This window comes from Sinohyriopsis cumingii, chromosome 14, assembly GCF_028554795.1.
Source record: "Sinohyriopsis cumingii isolate HCF-2022 chromosome 14, ASM2855479v2, whole genome shotgun sequence".
Taxonomy (NCBI): Eukaryota; Metazoa; Mollusca; class Bivalvia; order Unionida; family Unionidae; genus Sinohyriopsis; species Sinohyriopsis cumingii.
Genome location: NC_142974.1, coordinates 11,452,864 through 11,471,701, shown reverse-complemented (window position 1 = coordinate 11,471,701; position 18,838 = coordinate 11,452,864). Strand labels below are relative to the sequence as shown.

The 18,838-nt window shown below is 39.4% G+C and overlaps 1 protein-coding gene across 2 annotated transcripts in view; it reads left to right on the top strand.

Moving 5' to 3' along the window:
• The window catches only part of LOC149783246 (uncharacterized), a 40,299-nt gene that overhangs the window by 1,875 nt on the left and 19,586 nt on the right, over positions 1–18,838 (top strand). The window contains exon 2 of one of the 2 annotated variants that reach the window (XM_089931461.1): positions 4,901–5,071. The exons of the other annotated variant lie outside the window; for it this stretch is intronic. Within the exon in view, the coding sequence (XP_089787587.1) occupies positions 4,912–5,071 (160 nt within the window). The 5' untranslated portion in view covers positions 4,901–4,911. The remainder of the gene's footprint in view (positions 1–4,900; positions 5,072–18,838) is intronic. 2 annotated transcript variants of the gene reach the window in all.

Sequence of the window (18,838 nt, the reverse complement as noted above, 5' to 3'; positions counted from 1 at the left end):
GGAAAGAGGTCTCTTTTTCTGGATGCAGCGGCGCCTTCATCATCAGTTTGCCATGTTTTTGGTTAGAACGTTTCATTTACATATGTTTCTTATATCTCTTGATAGATTAGTACCGTACTTGGTCAGGATTATCATGAAGCTAAAGCATTTATTTCTATTACACTCGCATTCACCCCTTTTGACAATGAAATCAAGGTCACATCCATAACAAGATTGGACTTATGGTTTTGGGCTACATTTGGCTTACATTTCCAAAATTCCTCGATGGATTTTGTTCATACTGGAACCGTATCTTACCAAAATTAAGACAATTCATTACGTGATACTCGCGATTGATCCTATGACCATGTGATGAAGGTCACATCCTTAATAAGTTTACGTTAAGGGATTGGCTAAATAAGTATTTCACCTGTTTCTATTTCGTTAATGTCTTAGTGCCTTTCATTCATACTTCAGGTGATCATTGCGAAGGTAAGGCAATATATTATGCGATATGATCGCTCAACCTATTGAAGTCAAGGTCAATTGGTTTACAGCAAAGCACCCATCTTGGGCTCTTGCCAATACATTACCTCATCGTTCGATTACTTATACAGCATAGACCAAAAACGACCCTGGACTCCTGCACAAGACAAGACTGTTCATTATATACATGAGCGTGATAATTTGAGATGTCCAACACCCGACCACAAGTGCCGTAAAGAAGCAACAGCGTTTGCAGTAATTAATTTTATTCGCTAATGATTTCTGAGTGGCAATTGCTGAGCATCTACTTCGTGTGGGGATAGCTGAATAACACTCAATGCATATTTAGTTTGTATGGGGCTAGCTGAATAGCACTTGATGCACACTTACTTCGTGTGGAGCTAGTTGAATGGCACCTGCTGCACATCTATATTGTGGGGCTAGCTGAATGACACTTGTTGCACATTTATTTGGTGTGGAGCTAGCTAAATGGCACTTGCTGCACATCTACCTCGCGTGGGGCTAGCTGAGTGGCACTTGTTGCATATCTATCTCGTGTGTGCTAGCTGAATGGCAAGTGTTGCACATCTATTTCGTGTGGAGCTAGATAAATGGCACTTGTTGCACATCTACCTCATGTTGCGCTAGCTGAGTGACACTTGTACATCTATCTCGTGTGGAGCTAGCTAAATGGCAATTGATGCACATCTACCTCGTGTGGAGCTAGCTAAGTGGCACTTGTTGCACATCTACCTCGTGTGGGGCTAGCTGAATGGCACTTGTTGCACTTCCACCTCCTGTGGGACTAGCTGAGTGGCACTTGTTGCACATCTATCTCGTGTGGGCTAGCTGAATGGCACTTGTTACACTTCCATTTCGTGTGGGGCTAGCTAAATGGCACTTGCTGCACATCTACTTCGTGTGGAGCTAGCTAAATGGCACTTGTTGCACATCTACCTCGTATGGGGCTAGCTATATGGCATTTGTTGCACATCTATTTCGTGTGGAGCTAGCTGTATGGCACTTGTTGCACCTTGCACATCTACCTCGTGTGGGGCTAACTGAATAGCATTTGTTGCACATCTACCTTGTGTGGGGCTAGTTAAATGACACTTGTTGCACATCTACATCGTGTGGGGCTAGCTGAATTTCACATGTTGCACATCTACCTCGTATGGGGCTAGTTGAGTGGCACTTGTTGCACATCTATCTCGTGTGGGGCTAGCTGAATGGCACTTGACGCACATCTACCTCGTGTGAGCCTAGCTGATAGGCACTTGTTTGTGTTTGAAGAGGGTCGAAGTTTTTTTTAAAAATGTAGACAAGATTTCGGCTTTGGAGAGTAATTTTAATAACGTCAACAAGGCTTTTATATTTCCCATACATTTTGTCTTTTTCTAAAAGTGGGCATTAATTCAGTCAAGAGCTTACATGTGTTGTCTAGGTTCAGATATTCTTTATGCTGTTATCAACGATCGCGAAGTTTCCAAGGCACATACTTGAATAAAGAGATAACAGTTAAATATAGCAATTTATATTTCATATCTATTAATATTCTTTAAAAACTGGCGTGAAAGAAAAAATGACAACAATTATCCATATTGTTTTGTATTATAATTTCAGACTCTGAGCATAGGAAATCAATTAAAATCAGCACGAGCAAAATTGTTTGTGCAACAAAAGTCATGATTGGGGGATCGTATTCTTATATGCATAAAAATTGCAATAAATCAGTCTTGACAAAGGGTACGTATTTCAGATTATCAGGTTTCATACATGCTCCAAACAGAGACACATCAAGGCTGTTGCCATGAAAGCAGATGGTTCCCAAGGAGCCTTGTATTCTATACCCTTGGATCATCCTCATCCCTTGTTCATCTGTGAAAAAGATAGGCTGGGAAAAGAAAAGGGACGGATGTGTTACTTGATTTAAAAAAAATCCACTCTAACTTTCATGGAGTCTAAATGTTAAAAAAGATATGTTATCATCGTACTAACGCCCTTATTTATTTGCTTTTGCAGCAGTTGCCATGCAGTCTGCAAAATAGAACAATCTTTGAAAAAGCCGTATATCGTACGTTTGGAATGTTTGGTCATTTTTTTAACGAGTCACATAGTACAATCTGTTTATACTTGAAAATACCAGCTTGTTAGGTTTTAATTTTAACTTTGGTTGTAAACAGACAAAGATATACAACGATCTGCAATATTCTGCAATTGAAAGGATTATATTTATCTCTCATGCGTAGTGACTTGTTTAATTTTAATTCAAGAATGCTTTCTTTCTGTTGTACTTCAGAAATCCTTTATATATTTTAGGCATCTTTGATGCATTCCTATCTTCATAAAGTTCTTATGACGTTGTGCAATTTCCGAAAAATATGGCAGTTATATTTCAAATGTTTGACATAAGACCAGTTAGGCATTATTTATGCACACAGATAAAGCTTATTAGCTGTTTAGTTTGCTGATATTGCAAGACTAAATACCCCTGAACATTACCCATGTTATTATCAATGTGGAAGGACAAGCATGTTATTATAGCAGAAACACCTGACCCTATAATATGAACAGGGAACCGCATGTTTCAACAATGGGTCTTCCTTGTTTATGAATACTGACTGGTTCTTTAAAAAGATAATTGATTTTTTTTATCAGTCTTTGGCTACTTCTCCATATCATAAATAATCTAGGGCATTTCAAAAGAAAATGGAAAGGAACTTAGATGAAGATGTAATGATAGCGTCAGCTTTGCGTTTTCTACAAGACGTTTATTAATTTTCCACTTTTTTGGTTAATATTTGACGAATGGGGAAGAGAGACACGTTTTACATGTGGTTATATGATTGCGTAATGATTGCCATTCAATCCTTAAATTACCTGCCTGACATGCGTATATTGCTCCTCCTATGTAATGCAGAACTTCATTCCATGAAGTCTGATATACTGCAAACACTCTGTCGTGAACAAATATGGTCATTTTTGTCAGAATAACGCTAACGTTTAGTCAGTATGAATCTTTTATTTTAGCAAACACCTTATATTATGCAACAAATGAATATATAAGCTGATTAAAATGCCAAGTAAATTTGACCGGTGATTCCAGACATTTTAAGGGGAGGTGAATCTGTCCGAAATTAAAATTGATCCATACATGTATTTACGTTTCTAATCATCGTAGTGTGATATTTTGTGAGATACTTTTCAATATTTTTTTCTTCTTCTTCAAACTGAATATTAAATGGAAGTCAATCATATTTCCAGAATTCGTCTGGTTGTCGGGAATTTATTTTGTCTATTCAGGTAGGGGATATAAAGTTCTACTTAGGAGTATGGTGAATCAACAATTCAAGTACCAGTTTTTATTTCACTCTTTTTCTCCAGATTTGCTGACTTTATTTAACATGCACAGGTCTTCGATAGCTGTCATATAGTTGTATTGAACACAATTCGAATTGGTTCCTGACAAAAGAGCTATTAGACTATTTTTTGTTTAATTGCAAACAATTATAATGCAAAATCCATATATTTATTTGCAAAGACATCATTCTCATTAATTATGTTTATTGCTGATGCTTTAACCATCTTTAAATCAGCTGTTATTTCTTTTGTTTGCCTCAAAACGTCTGCCCATTGCTTTCACTTCCGGCCTTGTATGTCCACGACAACCAAGAGTTGTCTTTCTTTTCATTGTGTGGATCTTTGAAATTCGATTTTTTTTCGTGTAGATAATAATAATAACAATAACTACTGATATCTATGCCGAGTAGATTTGAATCCATGGCATAAATTCGGAGATAAACCATTTAGACCAACAAGCTAATGGCGCCCATTATTCACAGAGCACAAATGTGGGTTTGTGAGCATTGCTTTAGGCACTGTACAAGGAGTTAATGTTGTATCAGGATGGTTTTCTGTTTTTACCTTGCATTACATTTCAGCATTTCCTTTTATAGTTTAGAAGCCCCAAGTATTAAGAGATATTGTAGAAAACCACAAGCTGCCAGTGGCTGTACGATTTGCCAGCCTCGAAATATATGAGGATGCGAAATACGCTCGAATCTCCACTGTCACAATTACTGAAGGATTTGATGAGATCTATATTCTGGGGAACAATATTGACGATGGTATCAGACGAGATTTACTATTGCAATGAAAGCAGAATAAAGATTTTAATAAATGTATGGCAAACGTTTATAAAGAAATGTCTTTATGATTATCAAATGTATATATTATCAAACCATTTTCAGAATGTTTACTAATATGGTAGTAAAGTTTGAAACTTTTTCAGCTGTTATCTTAATAATATCCTTAAAAAACTGAGATAGTTTTAGTTTGTTTGAACATTGCACGTACCTCATTTGAATCCTATGTTAGTATTTGAAAATATCGTTATATTACTATTCATTTCCCATCTTACATTTCCAACATCTAGGTAGTCTAAACATGGGAATAGCAGCTGTTCCAGTCAAGGGAACTGGAATGACAGTTGCGTTATTAACAGGGATACTAGGTCGGTCGGCTGAAGAGTGGTCTCAATGTTGTGCGGAACTTAATAAAGCAGTTACGTCATCAATCACTTTTAGTGACCGATATGGTTCTGCCGGTATGTTTTTCTTATTTAACTTTGTAACTAATTAAACAAATTCCCATATAACCAGGAGACATGAAGCGTTTGTAAATTAAATATGTTTGTCCAAAAACTTTTTACCGGCCGAACGTATAATTACATGAACAAATTTCATCATCAGAGTTATGTAATTACCAAAAAAGCATACAAGAGGGAAAGGAGTTGTCATGGGCACAACAATCTTCAGCTTACAGATAATACTATCTGTTGGCTATTTGATCTTACCGTGCTCAAATGCTATCCATTTAAACCCAATATTGTTCGCAGAAGACGTATTAATGCAAGCCAAACGTTTTTGTTTATATATTATAACTTTCATTTTTGATAGAAATCAAATATTCATAAATTAAACAAGAGCGGAAATTTTAAGTAATGGATAGATGAAGAAAAGGTTATCGGATGATACTTTTGAAATAATCGTAAAATAAAGAATCTATTTGACACCAGTCTAGTAATATGACTTCTTCTACCATAATGGAAACTATGTCCGGAGAGAATGGAAAATTTCAAGCTAATCAGCGCTGTTTGTTCCTTCGGATATAATATTAAGAATACATATCATTCGTGAGGTAGGAACGTTATTTATGGGTTCAGTCTTGGTTTCGCCTGAGAACGTAACACGTTTCCGCTTGACGAACAAAACTGTTTTTCTACACATGGTAAATATCCACTATATATAATTTACGTTTGAAGTGCATTATCAACCTGTCTATTATAACGCAAACATAAGCCTCGATGCAAACTCCGGCATCCAACCATCTTACTGTATCACAAAAAATGACTCAACTTGGGCCTTTCTGTTGTCTCTCTTCATCACAAACACGTTTCCTTTAATCCTAAATTTAATTTGTAGCCTTTGATTTTATATGTCTCTCTGTCTGTTTTATACCACGTTGTCCGTCTTTTAGCACTAGTTTGGGCTTTTCTTAGGATGCGGCGTTTCCATCTCCATTTTCTCTTATTGGCATGGGATTCTAGTCCATCACTGTTTCTTCTTTCTTCCAACAGTCTTATTTGTCGTTATCGTTGTCCATTTGATCCAGAAAGTGTATTGAAGACATTTGTTCATAAATTCTTATTTTGTCTAAATATTGTTCTCGTGGTTTTCCACATTTTTAATCCGCTTAATGATAGTAACGCACATCGATGTTACAGGATTGTCGGTGCTTCAAGCTTTAGCCACGTGATCGCACTCCACGTACAATTATTAATGATTTTTATTGGAGAAACAAGTGGAATGCAGAACTAATTTTTCGAAACAAATGCTAACTCTGCTTATGGCATAGTACATTGTGACTATGAACAAGATGAATATATTATGATGGTTCTTTTGCCATGATTTTGAATGTAATACATACATACCTACTCATATCACTGAAGACATAAATCCTTTACTTACCATCTGAAAAAGTACATGTCAGTTATATTAGGGGAGTCAGTTTTGACCCCAATTAGTTCTTCCCTAAATTAAATCGCTTTGACGAGTATAAAGTCAGTGGTGGTTGTTTTTTTGTTGAAAATTATCACTGTCTGACCACAAATGTCTGGTTATTATTAAACTTGATTATGTTATTAATCTAAATGAATTTGACAAAAATTCACTGCGCAACCTGCGGTGGTTTGCTGTTGGAGAAACCATGAGACAATACCACAAATCTCGAAGAAATTATTGAGTAGTTTGTGAGCAGCCATAAAGCAAGACAAAAATCTTTAGAATGTTTTCAGCTGATGAACACAACTTTAGGTTAATGATATCGCTCAAAGAACAATCATCAAGAAAGATTATCAGGCAACGTTGCTATGTCTCTGGGGTACGCGATTTGTTATCATATACAACAAGATGTTTAGTAACGACATCTGCTTCAAGAACATTCCGGGATTCAGGAACAGTCCAGACAGTTCAGTCATCACGGAGAATAAAATTGTCGTCCTGGAACTGAAGTGTCCATTTTCTCGCTCTGTTCACAAACGAGCCGAATATTTTCTCCCTCAGGTTTTATTAGGGCTTTAAGTGTCGCCGCCAGCTGCTTGTGGAATGCTTGTTAACACAGTTTTCAGGAAATGCTCGAAAGACTGCCGGGCATTTAGTTCGCACTACGACAGTTGGGGCTATGTCCAAAAAGATGCAGACAGGAGGATTCCAGTGGATAGACAAACGCTTTGAGCTGATGTTGTTTTCTATGACAACACTGGTGTCATCTTGACTACTCGGCTGAGCTGAATGAGTTCCACAACGACTATCTCCTGAAACATACGAATTTTAAAGTCAGCGATGATATGTTGGACTCGGCTAGTAAAACTATTTGTGAACAACCCTGGAGCTGGCGCTCATATCCTTGGCAAAGCTCGTGCTAGATCTAAAAAGAAAACTCAGGTATTTGGTTCACTACAAAATATAAGATAATATCTAGATCCGAGAATGCACCTGGTCGAAATAAATCGAATGATGAGGTATGATCAGCGTCCGTGGCCCAAGACGTACATCGACATCAACACAGCTAGACACACTGTAGTCAAGGCTGATTTCGAAAAAAATTAAGTTGATGAACAACAACGTGTTTTGCATGACCATGGCTAATATTCGGAAGCGAGTCAACGTCAGCATTGGTCAATATTGTGAAACAACATGACAAGCTTTAGTCTGCGCCAGCATTTGTATCCACGAAACTCTTTAATGAAAACATCTTGGCCAGAAGTTTGTCCTCCAGCTTGACAAGCCATTTACTGTTGATTTAGGGTACTCGAACTCTCAAAAACTCTCATTACGAGAGGGTGAAGGCTAACTACCAAGACCGAGTCAGACTGTTCTTCACAGACACCGACGGTCAGTGTTAAGAAATCCGCATCGAGAATGTTTGTCAGGACATGTACAGCGCCAGGGACTTGTTTGCTTTCTCGGATTATCCAAGCAGCAGTTGCATGCTTAATGATTCCAGTATCAAATAAGTCACCGGAAAGTGCAAGGACGAGACCGCATCAGTGCCTATCATAGAGTCAATTGGGCTGCAGTGCTAGATGTATTCGAAAACGTCACGGATGGGAGCATGAAAACGCGCCAAATAGATAACAAATATTGTTGAAAAATCTATCACGCATGATGACTACATAGCAGCGATCGCCGGTCAAAAACAAACAGCGAACATCGACAAACATGATAAAATCTGTAAGCAATATGACGTACATATGCACGCCCAACAAAATTGGGTTGACTTGTTATGAGGATAGGCGATAAGTGCTCCATGACGGTCTTAAAATGCCCACGCTGGGCCACGTACAGATAATATGACCAGTAGACGGAGACGTGTCGAGGTTCTCAGGTTAGAGCAAGATGATGACCTGAGACGAAATGTTGTTGTATTCGGCAACTATTTGTTGTCGCTCTGGCGGACAACCTATATTCAACTCATGTTATCGTGCATCGAAGATCTCAGCGATAATTTCAGTGAAAACACCAGTGCTACTCGATGCAATTTGCATCTAACTAAATGGTTCCCGATAGTTTTGTTATCAGTTAATGATCAATTACCGGTCTCTGTTATTTTAGATACGCAGTCATGTTACTATTCGGTCAGAGGGAAAAGCAAACCAGGTCGCAGATTGACCTTGGTGAACCTAATTTAAAGAAATAATGTGATCGGGTATAATAATAACAACGAATATGTGGTCAATCAGGTATACTAATAACCACGAATCTGTGGTCAATCTGGTATACTAATAACAGCGAATCTGTAGTCAAACATGAATACTAATAACCACGAATCTGTGGTCAATCATGAATACTAATAACCACGAATCTGTGGTCAATCAGGTATACAAATAACCACGAATCTGTGGTCAATCAGGTATACTAATAACCACGAATCTCTGGTCAATCAGGTATACTAATATCCACAAATCTGTGGTAAATCAGGCGTACTAATAACCACAAATCTGTGGTCAATCAGGTATGCTAATAACCACGAATCTGTGGTCAATCGAGTATACTAATAACCACGAATCTGTGGTCAATCAGGTATACAAATAACCACGAATCTGTGGTCAATCAGGTATACTAATTACCACGAATCTGTGGTCAATCAAGTATAATAATAACCACGAATATGTAGTCAAGCGGTGATTATTTTAAAAAATCAAGCTGGTCATGGTGGCTGCATTTAGAGAAGACGAAAATGGGAACAAAATGGCCTTTTCTAATATATCTCATTTCATGACGCCATATCATGCCGTCTCAATAGGTATAACAGGAATATCTTGACGCCATATCATGCTACTTCAATAGGTATAACAGGGATATCACGAAGCCATATCATGCCATCTCAATAGGTATAACAGGGATATCACGACGCCATATCATGCTACTTCAATAGGTATAACAGGAATATCTTGACGCCATATCATGCTACTTCAATAGGTATAACAGGAATATCATGACGCCATATAATGCCACCTCAATAGGTATAACAGAGATATCATGACGCCATATAATGCCACCTCAATAGGTATAACAGAGATATCATGACGCCATATCATGCCACCTCAGTAGGTATAACAGAGATATCATGACGCCATATCATGCCATCTCAATAGGTATAACAGGGATATCATGACGCCAAATCACCCACCTTAATATGTATAACAGGAAAAACCTGACGCCATATCATGCCACCTCAATAGGTTTAACAGGGATATCATAACGCCATATCATGCCACCTCAATAGGTTTAACAGGAGCCTCATGACTCCATATGATGCCACCTCAATAGGTATAACAGGAATATCATGACGACATATCATGCCATCTCAGTTGGAAAAACAGGGATATCATGACGCCATTTCATGCCACCTCAAAAGGTATATCAGGGACATCATTACGCCATATCTTGTCACCTCATTAGGTATAACAGGGATATCATGACGCCATTTCATGCTGCCTCAATAGGCATAACAGGGATGTCATGACGCCATATGATGCTATCTCAATTGGCATTACAGGAATATCATGACACCATATGATGCCACCTCAGCTGGTATAACAGGGATATCATGACGCCATATAATGCCACCTCAACAGGTGTAACAGGGATATCATGACGCTATATCATGCCACCTCAGTAGGTATAACAGCTATAGAAAAAGTCATCATTCATATGTAGTTTTTGGTAATTATCAATTTAATTCATTTTAAAGTTTTGCTTAGCCACTCAGTCAAAATCTGTTGTTGAGTGTTGCTTTTCATTATGCAAAACACATGAATGAATGAAACACCACCATTGTATTCTCCTTATGGGGCGTATCTAAATAATTATATACATCATTCGCATTTGTAGGAATGAATGATACATTGGATTATTTTTTAGAACAAAGTTGGATACATTTATATTCACGGTTCTCACGTAAACTGTGGGGACGTAGATTCTGTATGTGTTTGCTTGAAACAAGGGCAGAATGCATATATTATACGTATACAATTAATGTCTGCAGTATTTGGCGAATTTGTCTAATCGTGAAGTTTGTTTGTGTTTGAATTGAATTTGGGATCATTGCCTTATTATACAGGTATAAGACTATGACCTGACGTAACCTAGAACAACCAGCAGCAAACGACAGTCTCTACGAAGAATAAGCCAACATCTTTGCAAGATGTTTTTGCAACGTGGTTCTTTGGCAACACCGAAAGTTGATAAAGAGCTTCCACATTCTTTCTCTTTAACAAAATGCAAAGGTTCGTGTGGTGAGACAAATGTAGTTTCAAGGCGACCCATAGCAACCACGGTGTGCAGCAAAAGCTGTGTCCAATTATTGCTAAATTAACGATAAACACGTTAATTTTACATACGAGGGAAAAATAATAACATATGTGACTGATGTTTCATATGTACTGAAACGGTTAAAACCAGAAGAGCACCTGACAGTGTTCAAAGAACGGGGTATTGATGGACATGCTCTCTTGAAAGTAAGTGAACAAATTCTGGAAAAGGAATACAATTTTAAAAGGGTGGAATCTGTTAAGTTGATGTCCTTCATAAGAAATGGACACATACCAAAATAATAATTTTCACAACATTCAAAGTAACAACTTAAATGCATTAAAATATCACATTATGTACAGATTGTCAGACACGACTCCTAAGTTAAGTGTTTAAAATGACGATCTAAGTTCATCATGATTTTTTGCTAACTTTGAGGAAGGTGAAATACACAAAACTAGATTACCATACGTGAAATAGCGACTTGTTAAGGCAAACATATTTTCAAACAAGATATACATACTGACTATATATTAGCAAAGTAAATACGGAAATATACAAGTAAACGTTATCTTCATCCTTCTTTCAGCCATGGAAGATTGAATGATATTATAATGTGTGTGTGTGTGTGTGTGTGTGTGTGTGTGTGTGTAATGGTCATTCCATGTGCATAAGTTCGTGATGTATATAATTGTGTGATTATCGTACTTACCATACAAATACTGTTACAAAAATAAGAAAAAAAAGAGCTTTGAAATGCGCACTAAAAGTGGCGCTATCAATATGCATTTATATATTACACAGAAATTTGTCTTTCTGTGCAATCTGATTCCAAGAATGGATGCTGTACTATGGTATTTTTGGATCGGAATTGTCCTAAGAAAATTATATATATATATATATATATATATATATATATATATATATATATATATATATATATATATACAATTTGTATGTGCGTTTGACCGTAGTTAATGGTTGTTGATATATGTTTAGTGTGTACCTGATTTATATCTTGTTTGTGAGTTATAAATAGGTTGTTTACTTATATGTTCAAGGTATTATCTTTTTTGCAAAAGCTTAGAATGTTCTATATGCACACTTTTGACCCACGTCTTGGTCATTTCATTGTGTCTTAGGTTTTCAATTAAATATTTGGTAAACAAATGATTCCTTAATTTTTTAAGTTCAGTCTGTGAAGGTTTATCCTTTTGCGTTCGGATATAATTTCAGATGAATCATTTATTTAAAATATTGATTGGTGTTACAAAATGCACATTGACTGTTTGGACTTAAACACTCTTTTGGGGTTATTGTGAATTCTTTCAAACACATTCAGGTTATATCATTGTGATACATGAAGACTGTTGCTACATCAACCTATTCAAGACCATTGTTGCATCAGCATATTCAGGATTGGAAATCATTCAGGACACTCTGTTCTTTTGGACTTATGAGACATGTAGAAATATTTGGGATTTAATTCACAACACTGTAATCTCCTGTCAAATTGTCACGTTGAATTCTGTGGAATTTAGTTTTACCTATGTTGTTGGTTTCGCTTTCTTTCTGGTACTTAGTTTAAGACCACAGAGTCTCAAAAATAATAAATGTAACATCATTTGCAATATACATGTATTCGTATTACATTTATGACTAAGTTTAGCATAATCTGTCGAGTTAACATGTTACAAACAATCTGACAAAGCTGCACACTGCATGACAAAGTATGCTGCATACCAAATTAATAACTTTGCTTTCTTTGTCAATTAGCATCCATTAGGATTCTTTGACCATTTTCTTTGTCTATTGCATTTCTTGGTAATCTTTGACCTCGGATATATCGCACCTGTATCTTTTTTGTGTCATTAAATAACGTATTATGTCGTTGTCGAAAGTTATATTTCAAAAATTCCTTAAATTGCTTCCTGATGCTCGACAGATAATGACAGGCAAATCAACTATGACACAATATGCCCGTATAAACATCCCCACATCCATCCAATATTCATGTCGAACTGTGTTTGAAAGCGAACGCGGTGTCACAAGTGTGTTGCAGAATGAGCAACCGGCAGACATCCTGTCCAGTAGTGAAGTGGGGCTGGATAGGGACAATGGGAATTAGCATTACAGACCCCCACAGGGCTTGTATAGGGACAATGGGAAATTTAACATGGGTGGGTCTATACAGGGACAAAAAAGTACTGGGCCTGTATAGGGACAATGGGAAAGATAGCGTCTAACGTCACAGTAAGGGAGATTGGTAACACTGTAGCAACTAGGGCAGGTGACGTCACAGGACTGAGCAAAGAGTAGGGGTGCACAGAGATAACACAGACAAGAGACAAACACTGATACAACATTTTAAAAAAAAAATATTTTTTGAAGGGGTTAGGCAAGTAAGTCAATTTCTTTTCTAGATCAATGAGTGGCCCTGAAAAGGGCCTTTGGGTTTATCTTAACATACCATATTGTTAACATAGAGGGCATCGCTTAGGTCTCCTTCTTTCCCTCAAACTTTGTCTCACTTCTAGTCCATAAATCAAAACCCTCTTTAAACAACCTTGCCTCTCCACGTAGATTCTTCTCTTCCAAACACTTGTATCCGTTATCCTGACAATGGTCCACGATGATCGGACGTACACGGGTAAGTCCGTACGAAACAGCATTGAAGATACGAGAGTAGAGGAATCTACGTCGGTCCACATGTTGGTGACGAGAACAGGTGAAGGAATGCAGCGAACTGCGGTTATTTATAGGGGAAGGGAGGATCGAAACGGATTGAGTTCATTGACCAATCCAAACACGCGTTACAAAATTCAGTCATCACTCGCCCAATCTGAAGAGAGTAGTCTGTGACGTCACATTCCCTATATAGGGGCGCTAGCGTCTGTGCGCAGTCAATTCATGCGACACAGTTTTCAAACATGACGGAAACTAAGAAGACGATGAATTGGGGTGCACCGGCCGTGGAAACGAAAAGCGATGGAATAGCAGCGACTACCCAAGTCAACCCGGACTTACTTCCAGAAGAGGTTAATTTTAAATGGGATTTTGTGGATTTTCTTTCGCAAGAATTTGTTCCGGAACCAGTACCTTCGCCTCCTTCTCCTTCTTTACCACACGTGGAGAATTTTAAACAGACACAGAAAGAAGAATTGGAGAAATTTATACAGCAGCAAAAGGAAGCAGAACAAGCTTTTCTCCTTCAACAACAACAGCAAGAAGAAGAGGTAAGAAAGAAACAACAAGAAGAAGCAGCAAAGAAACAAGGGTGTGAAAGTCAAACGGTCACGGTACTGTTAGACATTTTAGCCGAGTTAAGAAGTCTGAAACAAATGTTGGTGGACGACCTTCGTAGCATTAAGCGTAGCCTCGTCCAGATTAACAACTCTCAAGACCAGTTGTGTTTAGCCAGGGCTATCGTGGTGGGACGAACCTATGCCAACAAGAACGACACGGTAGAATGGAAAAGGGCCTGGGAGAACATTGGAAAATTGAACCGAGCCAAACAACGAAGTGAAGCAGAACTCCTGTTACAACAAGCTGGCCTTTTGAAAGACACACCCGTGGCATTCCTGAAATGCAAAAATTGCAAGACGTCTTGGCTCTACGCAACACCTTGAAAGTGCACCCTCAAGAAGTGCTCAGGCCTCTGTTGTTTTTCAAGGGAAAGATTTTAAGGATGGAAAATAAATTCACGTCTATTATCACAATGAACATTTCGATGCCATTACCACTATCGCTGCATTCCTGTGATACTTTTATTATTGTGAGAAATGTGACTATGGCTATAACAATCGAGAGCAACACAAACAGTGTGGATCGAAATGTTCAGGATATTTGGCCTCTCAACCCTGTCTGGACAAAGGACAAGAACGAGTGCATTGCCCTGCTTGTCTGCTCACTTTTGTCAGCCCTGCCTGTTACCAACAACATTTGAAGACACAAGGTTCACAGCAGAAATGTGCTTGTCAACTGTTGAGATTGTGTCCTACGTGTGGCCAAGGTATACTTACCAATAATGTCAAGGCACACGTATGTTTAGGAAAGAAACGATGTCACATTTGTCACCAAATCGTGGACTTGGAACATCAATGCTACATATAGAAATACCAACCCCAAGAAGAGGAAGATGACCGCAAGAAGAAAGGGAATTTCATCTTTTTCGATTTCGAATGCATGCAAGAGACCGGCATTCACATTTCCTAATTTCTGCGTGGCTCATCGAGCGTGTGAGAAGTACATCCAACAGCCTATCTTTAGTCATTGGCCTCACTGCAGCAAGATTCCTGGAGGACGTGAAAAAAATCTTTCGGGGACCTAACACGCTAGCCGATTTCGCTCAATGGATCTTAGACCCCATCGACGAGACGTGGAGCCAAGAGGATATCAAACGTTACGGAGATTGTCTTTGCCATGCCACAGTAATGGCTCACAATTTCTCGGGATACGATGGATAGTTTCTTTTGAGGTACTATACGAAACAAGGCACCGAACGTCCTAAAGTCACTTTGAACGGAGCCAAAATCATTTCCATGCAAGTGGGACAAGTACAGTTTAAAGATTCGATGAGCTACTTGGCCATGCCTTTGAGACGAATGCATAAAACGTTCGGAATGACAGAAATGGCCAAAGGCTACTTTCCACACTTTTTCAATACCGAACAACGAGAAGCTTTCTACGCTTGGTAACAGACCCATGCCTCGGACCCTTTTGACTTTCAGGAAGAAATGTTAAAGTATTGTCATTCCGACGTGGACATTTTACGGCGTTGCTCAGGAAAATTTCGAGAACTGTTAATGGAACACGGAGGGGTCTTTCCTTTGAAAGAAGCTTGCACCATTGCCAAAGCGTGTTCCTTAGTGTACAGACAACTATTCAGGCCTGAAAACACACTGGATGTCATTAGCCCTCAAACGACCAACTTTGTCAAACGTCAATACTCGGTCAAAGCACTACGTTGGTTACATTGCTAGTGCGTCAAGGAAGACAAATGGATTTAGCACGTCCGCAACGGATGAGCAAAAAGACCATCGGATCGTATTCGGTAGATGGCTGGGACTCAGAAAACCCCAAGATCGTGTACGAGTTTAACGGTTGCTTATTTCACGGATATCCCGTCTGTTACCCTGAACGTGGCACTAAAAATCAGTTTTTACAACGAACCATGGAATGCTTGTACCAGACCACTTGTCAACGACGCCTAAAGTTAGAACAGCAAGGATACCAAGTGGTGGAAATGTGGGAACACGAGTACGATCACCGTTTGAAAACCGATCCCGAGTTTAAACGCATCGTAGAAAGTTACCAGTTGATGGACGCCCTGAACCCAAGGGAAAGTTTATACGGAGGAAGGACAAATGTCACCTGTTTGTTGTATCACGCTGACGAAGAGAAAGGAGAAGAAATCAAATACTTGGACGTGTGCCCGCTGTATCCTTACGTGTGCAAATATTGTCGGTTTCCTGCAGGGCTTCTGCAATTGCTGACGGAACACATCGACCTGGACCACATACGACAGTACGAAGGATTGATCAAGTGCAAAGTCTTGCCTCCCGCCGGCTTGTACCATCCCGTGTTACCTCACCATTGTCAAGGCAAACTGATGTTTCCCTTGTGCCGTACTTGTGTCGAAACGTGCAACCAAGACCAGCCTTGTCAGCACACCCAGGAAGAACGCGCCTTGACCGGGACGTGGGTTAGCGTGGAATTGTTCAAAGCTCTGGACATGGGATACCAACTGTTAGAAGTGTACGAAATTTACCACTTTCCCAAGACACAACAGTACCACAAGGGTGACCGAAGTCAGAAAGGCATTTTCGCAGACCACGTGGATGCCTTTTTAAAACTGAAACAAGAAGCCAGTGTCTATCCTTCTTGGTGTCACACTCCCGAAGATGAAAAGACATTCAAAGAGAAATACTGGGATCAAGAAGGCATCATTTTAGACCACATTGAGAAAAACGAAGGCAGGAGATCGTTTGCCTAAGTGATGTTAAATTGTTTGTGGGGCAAAATGGCACAACGACCATGTTTACCCAAGACGGAACATTTGACAGAACCTTCCCGCTACTTCCAGATGATTCACGACAAAACCAAATGCATGAAACACGAGGACGTCGTTCGCGAGGATTTGGTTTTAGTCAATTACGAAGAAGATCTGGACTTTGTACAAGCCGGCGAATTTGGGAATATCATCATTGCAGCTTACGTGACAGCCCATGCTCACTTAAAATTGTACGAAGCTTCAGAACTGTTAGTGGATCGTGTGCTGTACTTTGATACGGACAGTTGCATTTACATCGATCGCCCGGGTCAACATCATCCTACCATCGAAGAAGACCGGTTAGGAGCTTGGACGGATGAGCACCCCGACGAGAATATTTTAAGTTTCGCTAGTGGCGGTCCTAAAAATTATGGCTACGAATACCGTGACAAACAATGAGAAGTGCACGCCGAGTGTAAAGTAAAAGGATTGACTCTGAATTATCGCACCAGTCGAGAGGTCAACTTTGGAGTATTGAAAGAAGCCTTGCAATATGGAGAGGATGACAACTTTAAAGTGACGACCTACCAGCCGAACAAGATTGTACGTTTATCCACTCATCAAATCGTCAGTCGACCCTTGGAAAAAGTCTATCAAATCGTGTACCAGAAGCGAGTGCGACTTCCCAATCACTTGACTTTGCCGTATGGACATGTCGGTATAAAAAATTGGTTGTAAGAGGATAGCCACCCACCAGAAGGATGACTTCGCCACAGCAAGAATCGAGTGAGAAACCCAATGAGAACTCCAAGTTCAAACCCTACCACTTTCTGGTCTTCTTGCCTGACTATTGTGATTTTGCCCGTCGATTTGAAACGTTTCAAAAATTGCCCACGGATGGGGAAGTATTACCTGCTTCGAATGTTTTAGCTAGAACAGGATTTGTCTACTTGGGACCTGAGATTTTATTGGGATACGAAGTACAGTGTTTCGGTTGCGGTCTGAAGTTACGAATGGATATATGTATCTATAAAGATTCAGCCATTCTGGAACATACTCGATGGTCTCCTCACTGTCCTTACCTTTCTATGGCCTTTCCACCCATTACACTACGCTCCGGTGGCCTAGTGGTTAGAGCGTCCGCCTCGGATGCGGAAGGTCGTGGGTTCGATCCCCGGTCGAGTCATACCAAAGACTTACAAAAACGGTACTAACAGCTGCCTCGCTTGGCGCTCAGCATTAAGAGGTTAGTGTTAGGACTGATCGGCCCGGTGTCAGGATAATGTGACTGGGTGGGACATCATGCTACATGTCTGCGACATGATGCCCCAGTGCTAGACATCACTATAAACTGCCACATTGCAGACATCGTAGCGATATGACTGAAAAATTGTTAAAGCTACGTTAAAAATCCAAATCACATCACATCACACGTATCTATAAAGATTCAGCCATTCTGGAACATACTCGATGGTCTCCGCACTGTCCTTACCTTTCTATGGCCTTTCCACCCATTACACTACGGTACAATTATGACGGTACCTTAGAGAAGGTAGTACCGTTGTCCAGGAAGAAAAAAAGGAAGACTTCCAAAACTAGACATCAAAAGGAACGATGTACAAGCTTGAGACTTCATTGCGACTAGTATAAAAAGTGACAATGGGCAAGATCGATAGTTCATTGTGACTACCAAGGCCAAGCGAACACGATGAATACTTTCAGAGAAACACAAAACAAGTTCAGACAGGCACAATCCAAGTTTGGGGCCTCTGAAGTAGAATGCGATGCTGAGCCGTGCGATGTGAGCGACGCTGTACGCTGTGACCTCAGTGATGCAGTAAAGCATCATGGGAACTTTAGTGTCACTACCCCTATCATGGAAAGTGATGCTGTGCGTGTCAAACCTGATGGATGCGAAAGCGATGCTACTCGTCATCGTGGACACTTTACTGGGTTTCATGGTGTATGTGGATGTCAACCTTCACGTCTACCACCCTACGAATGT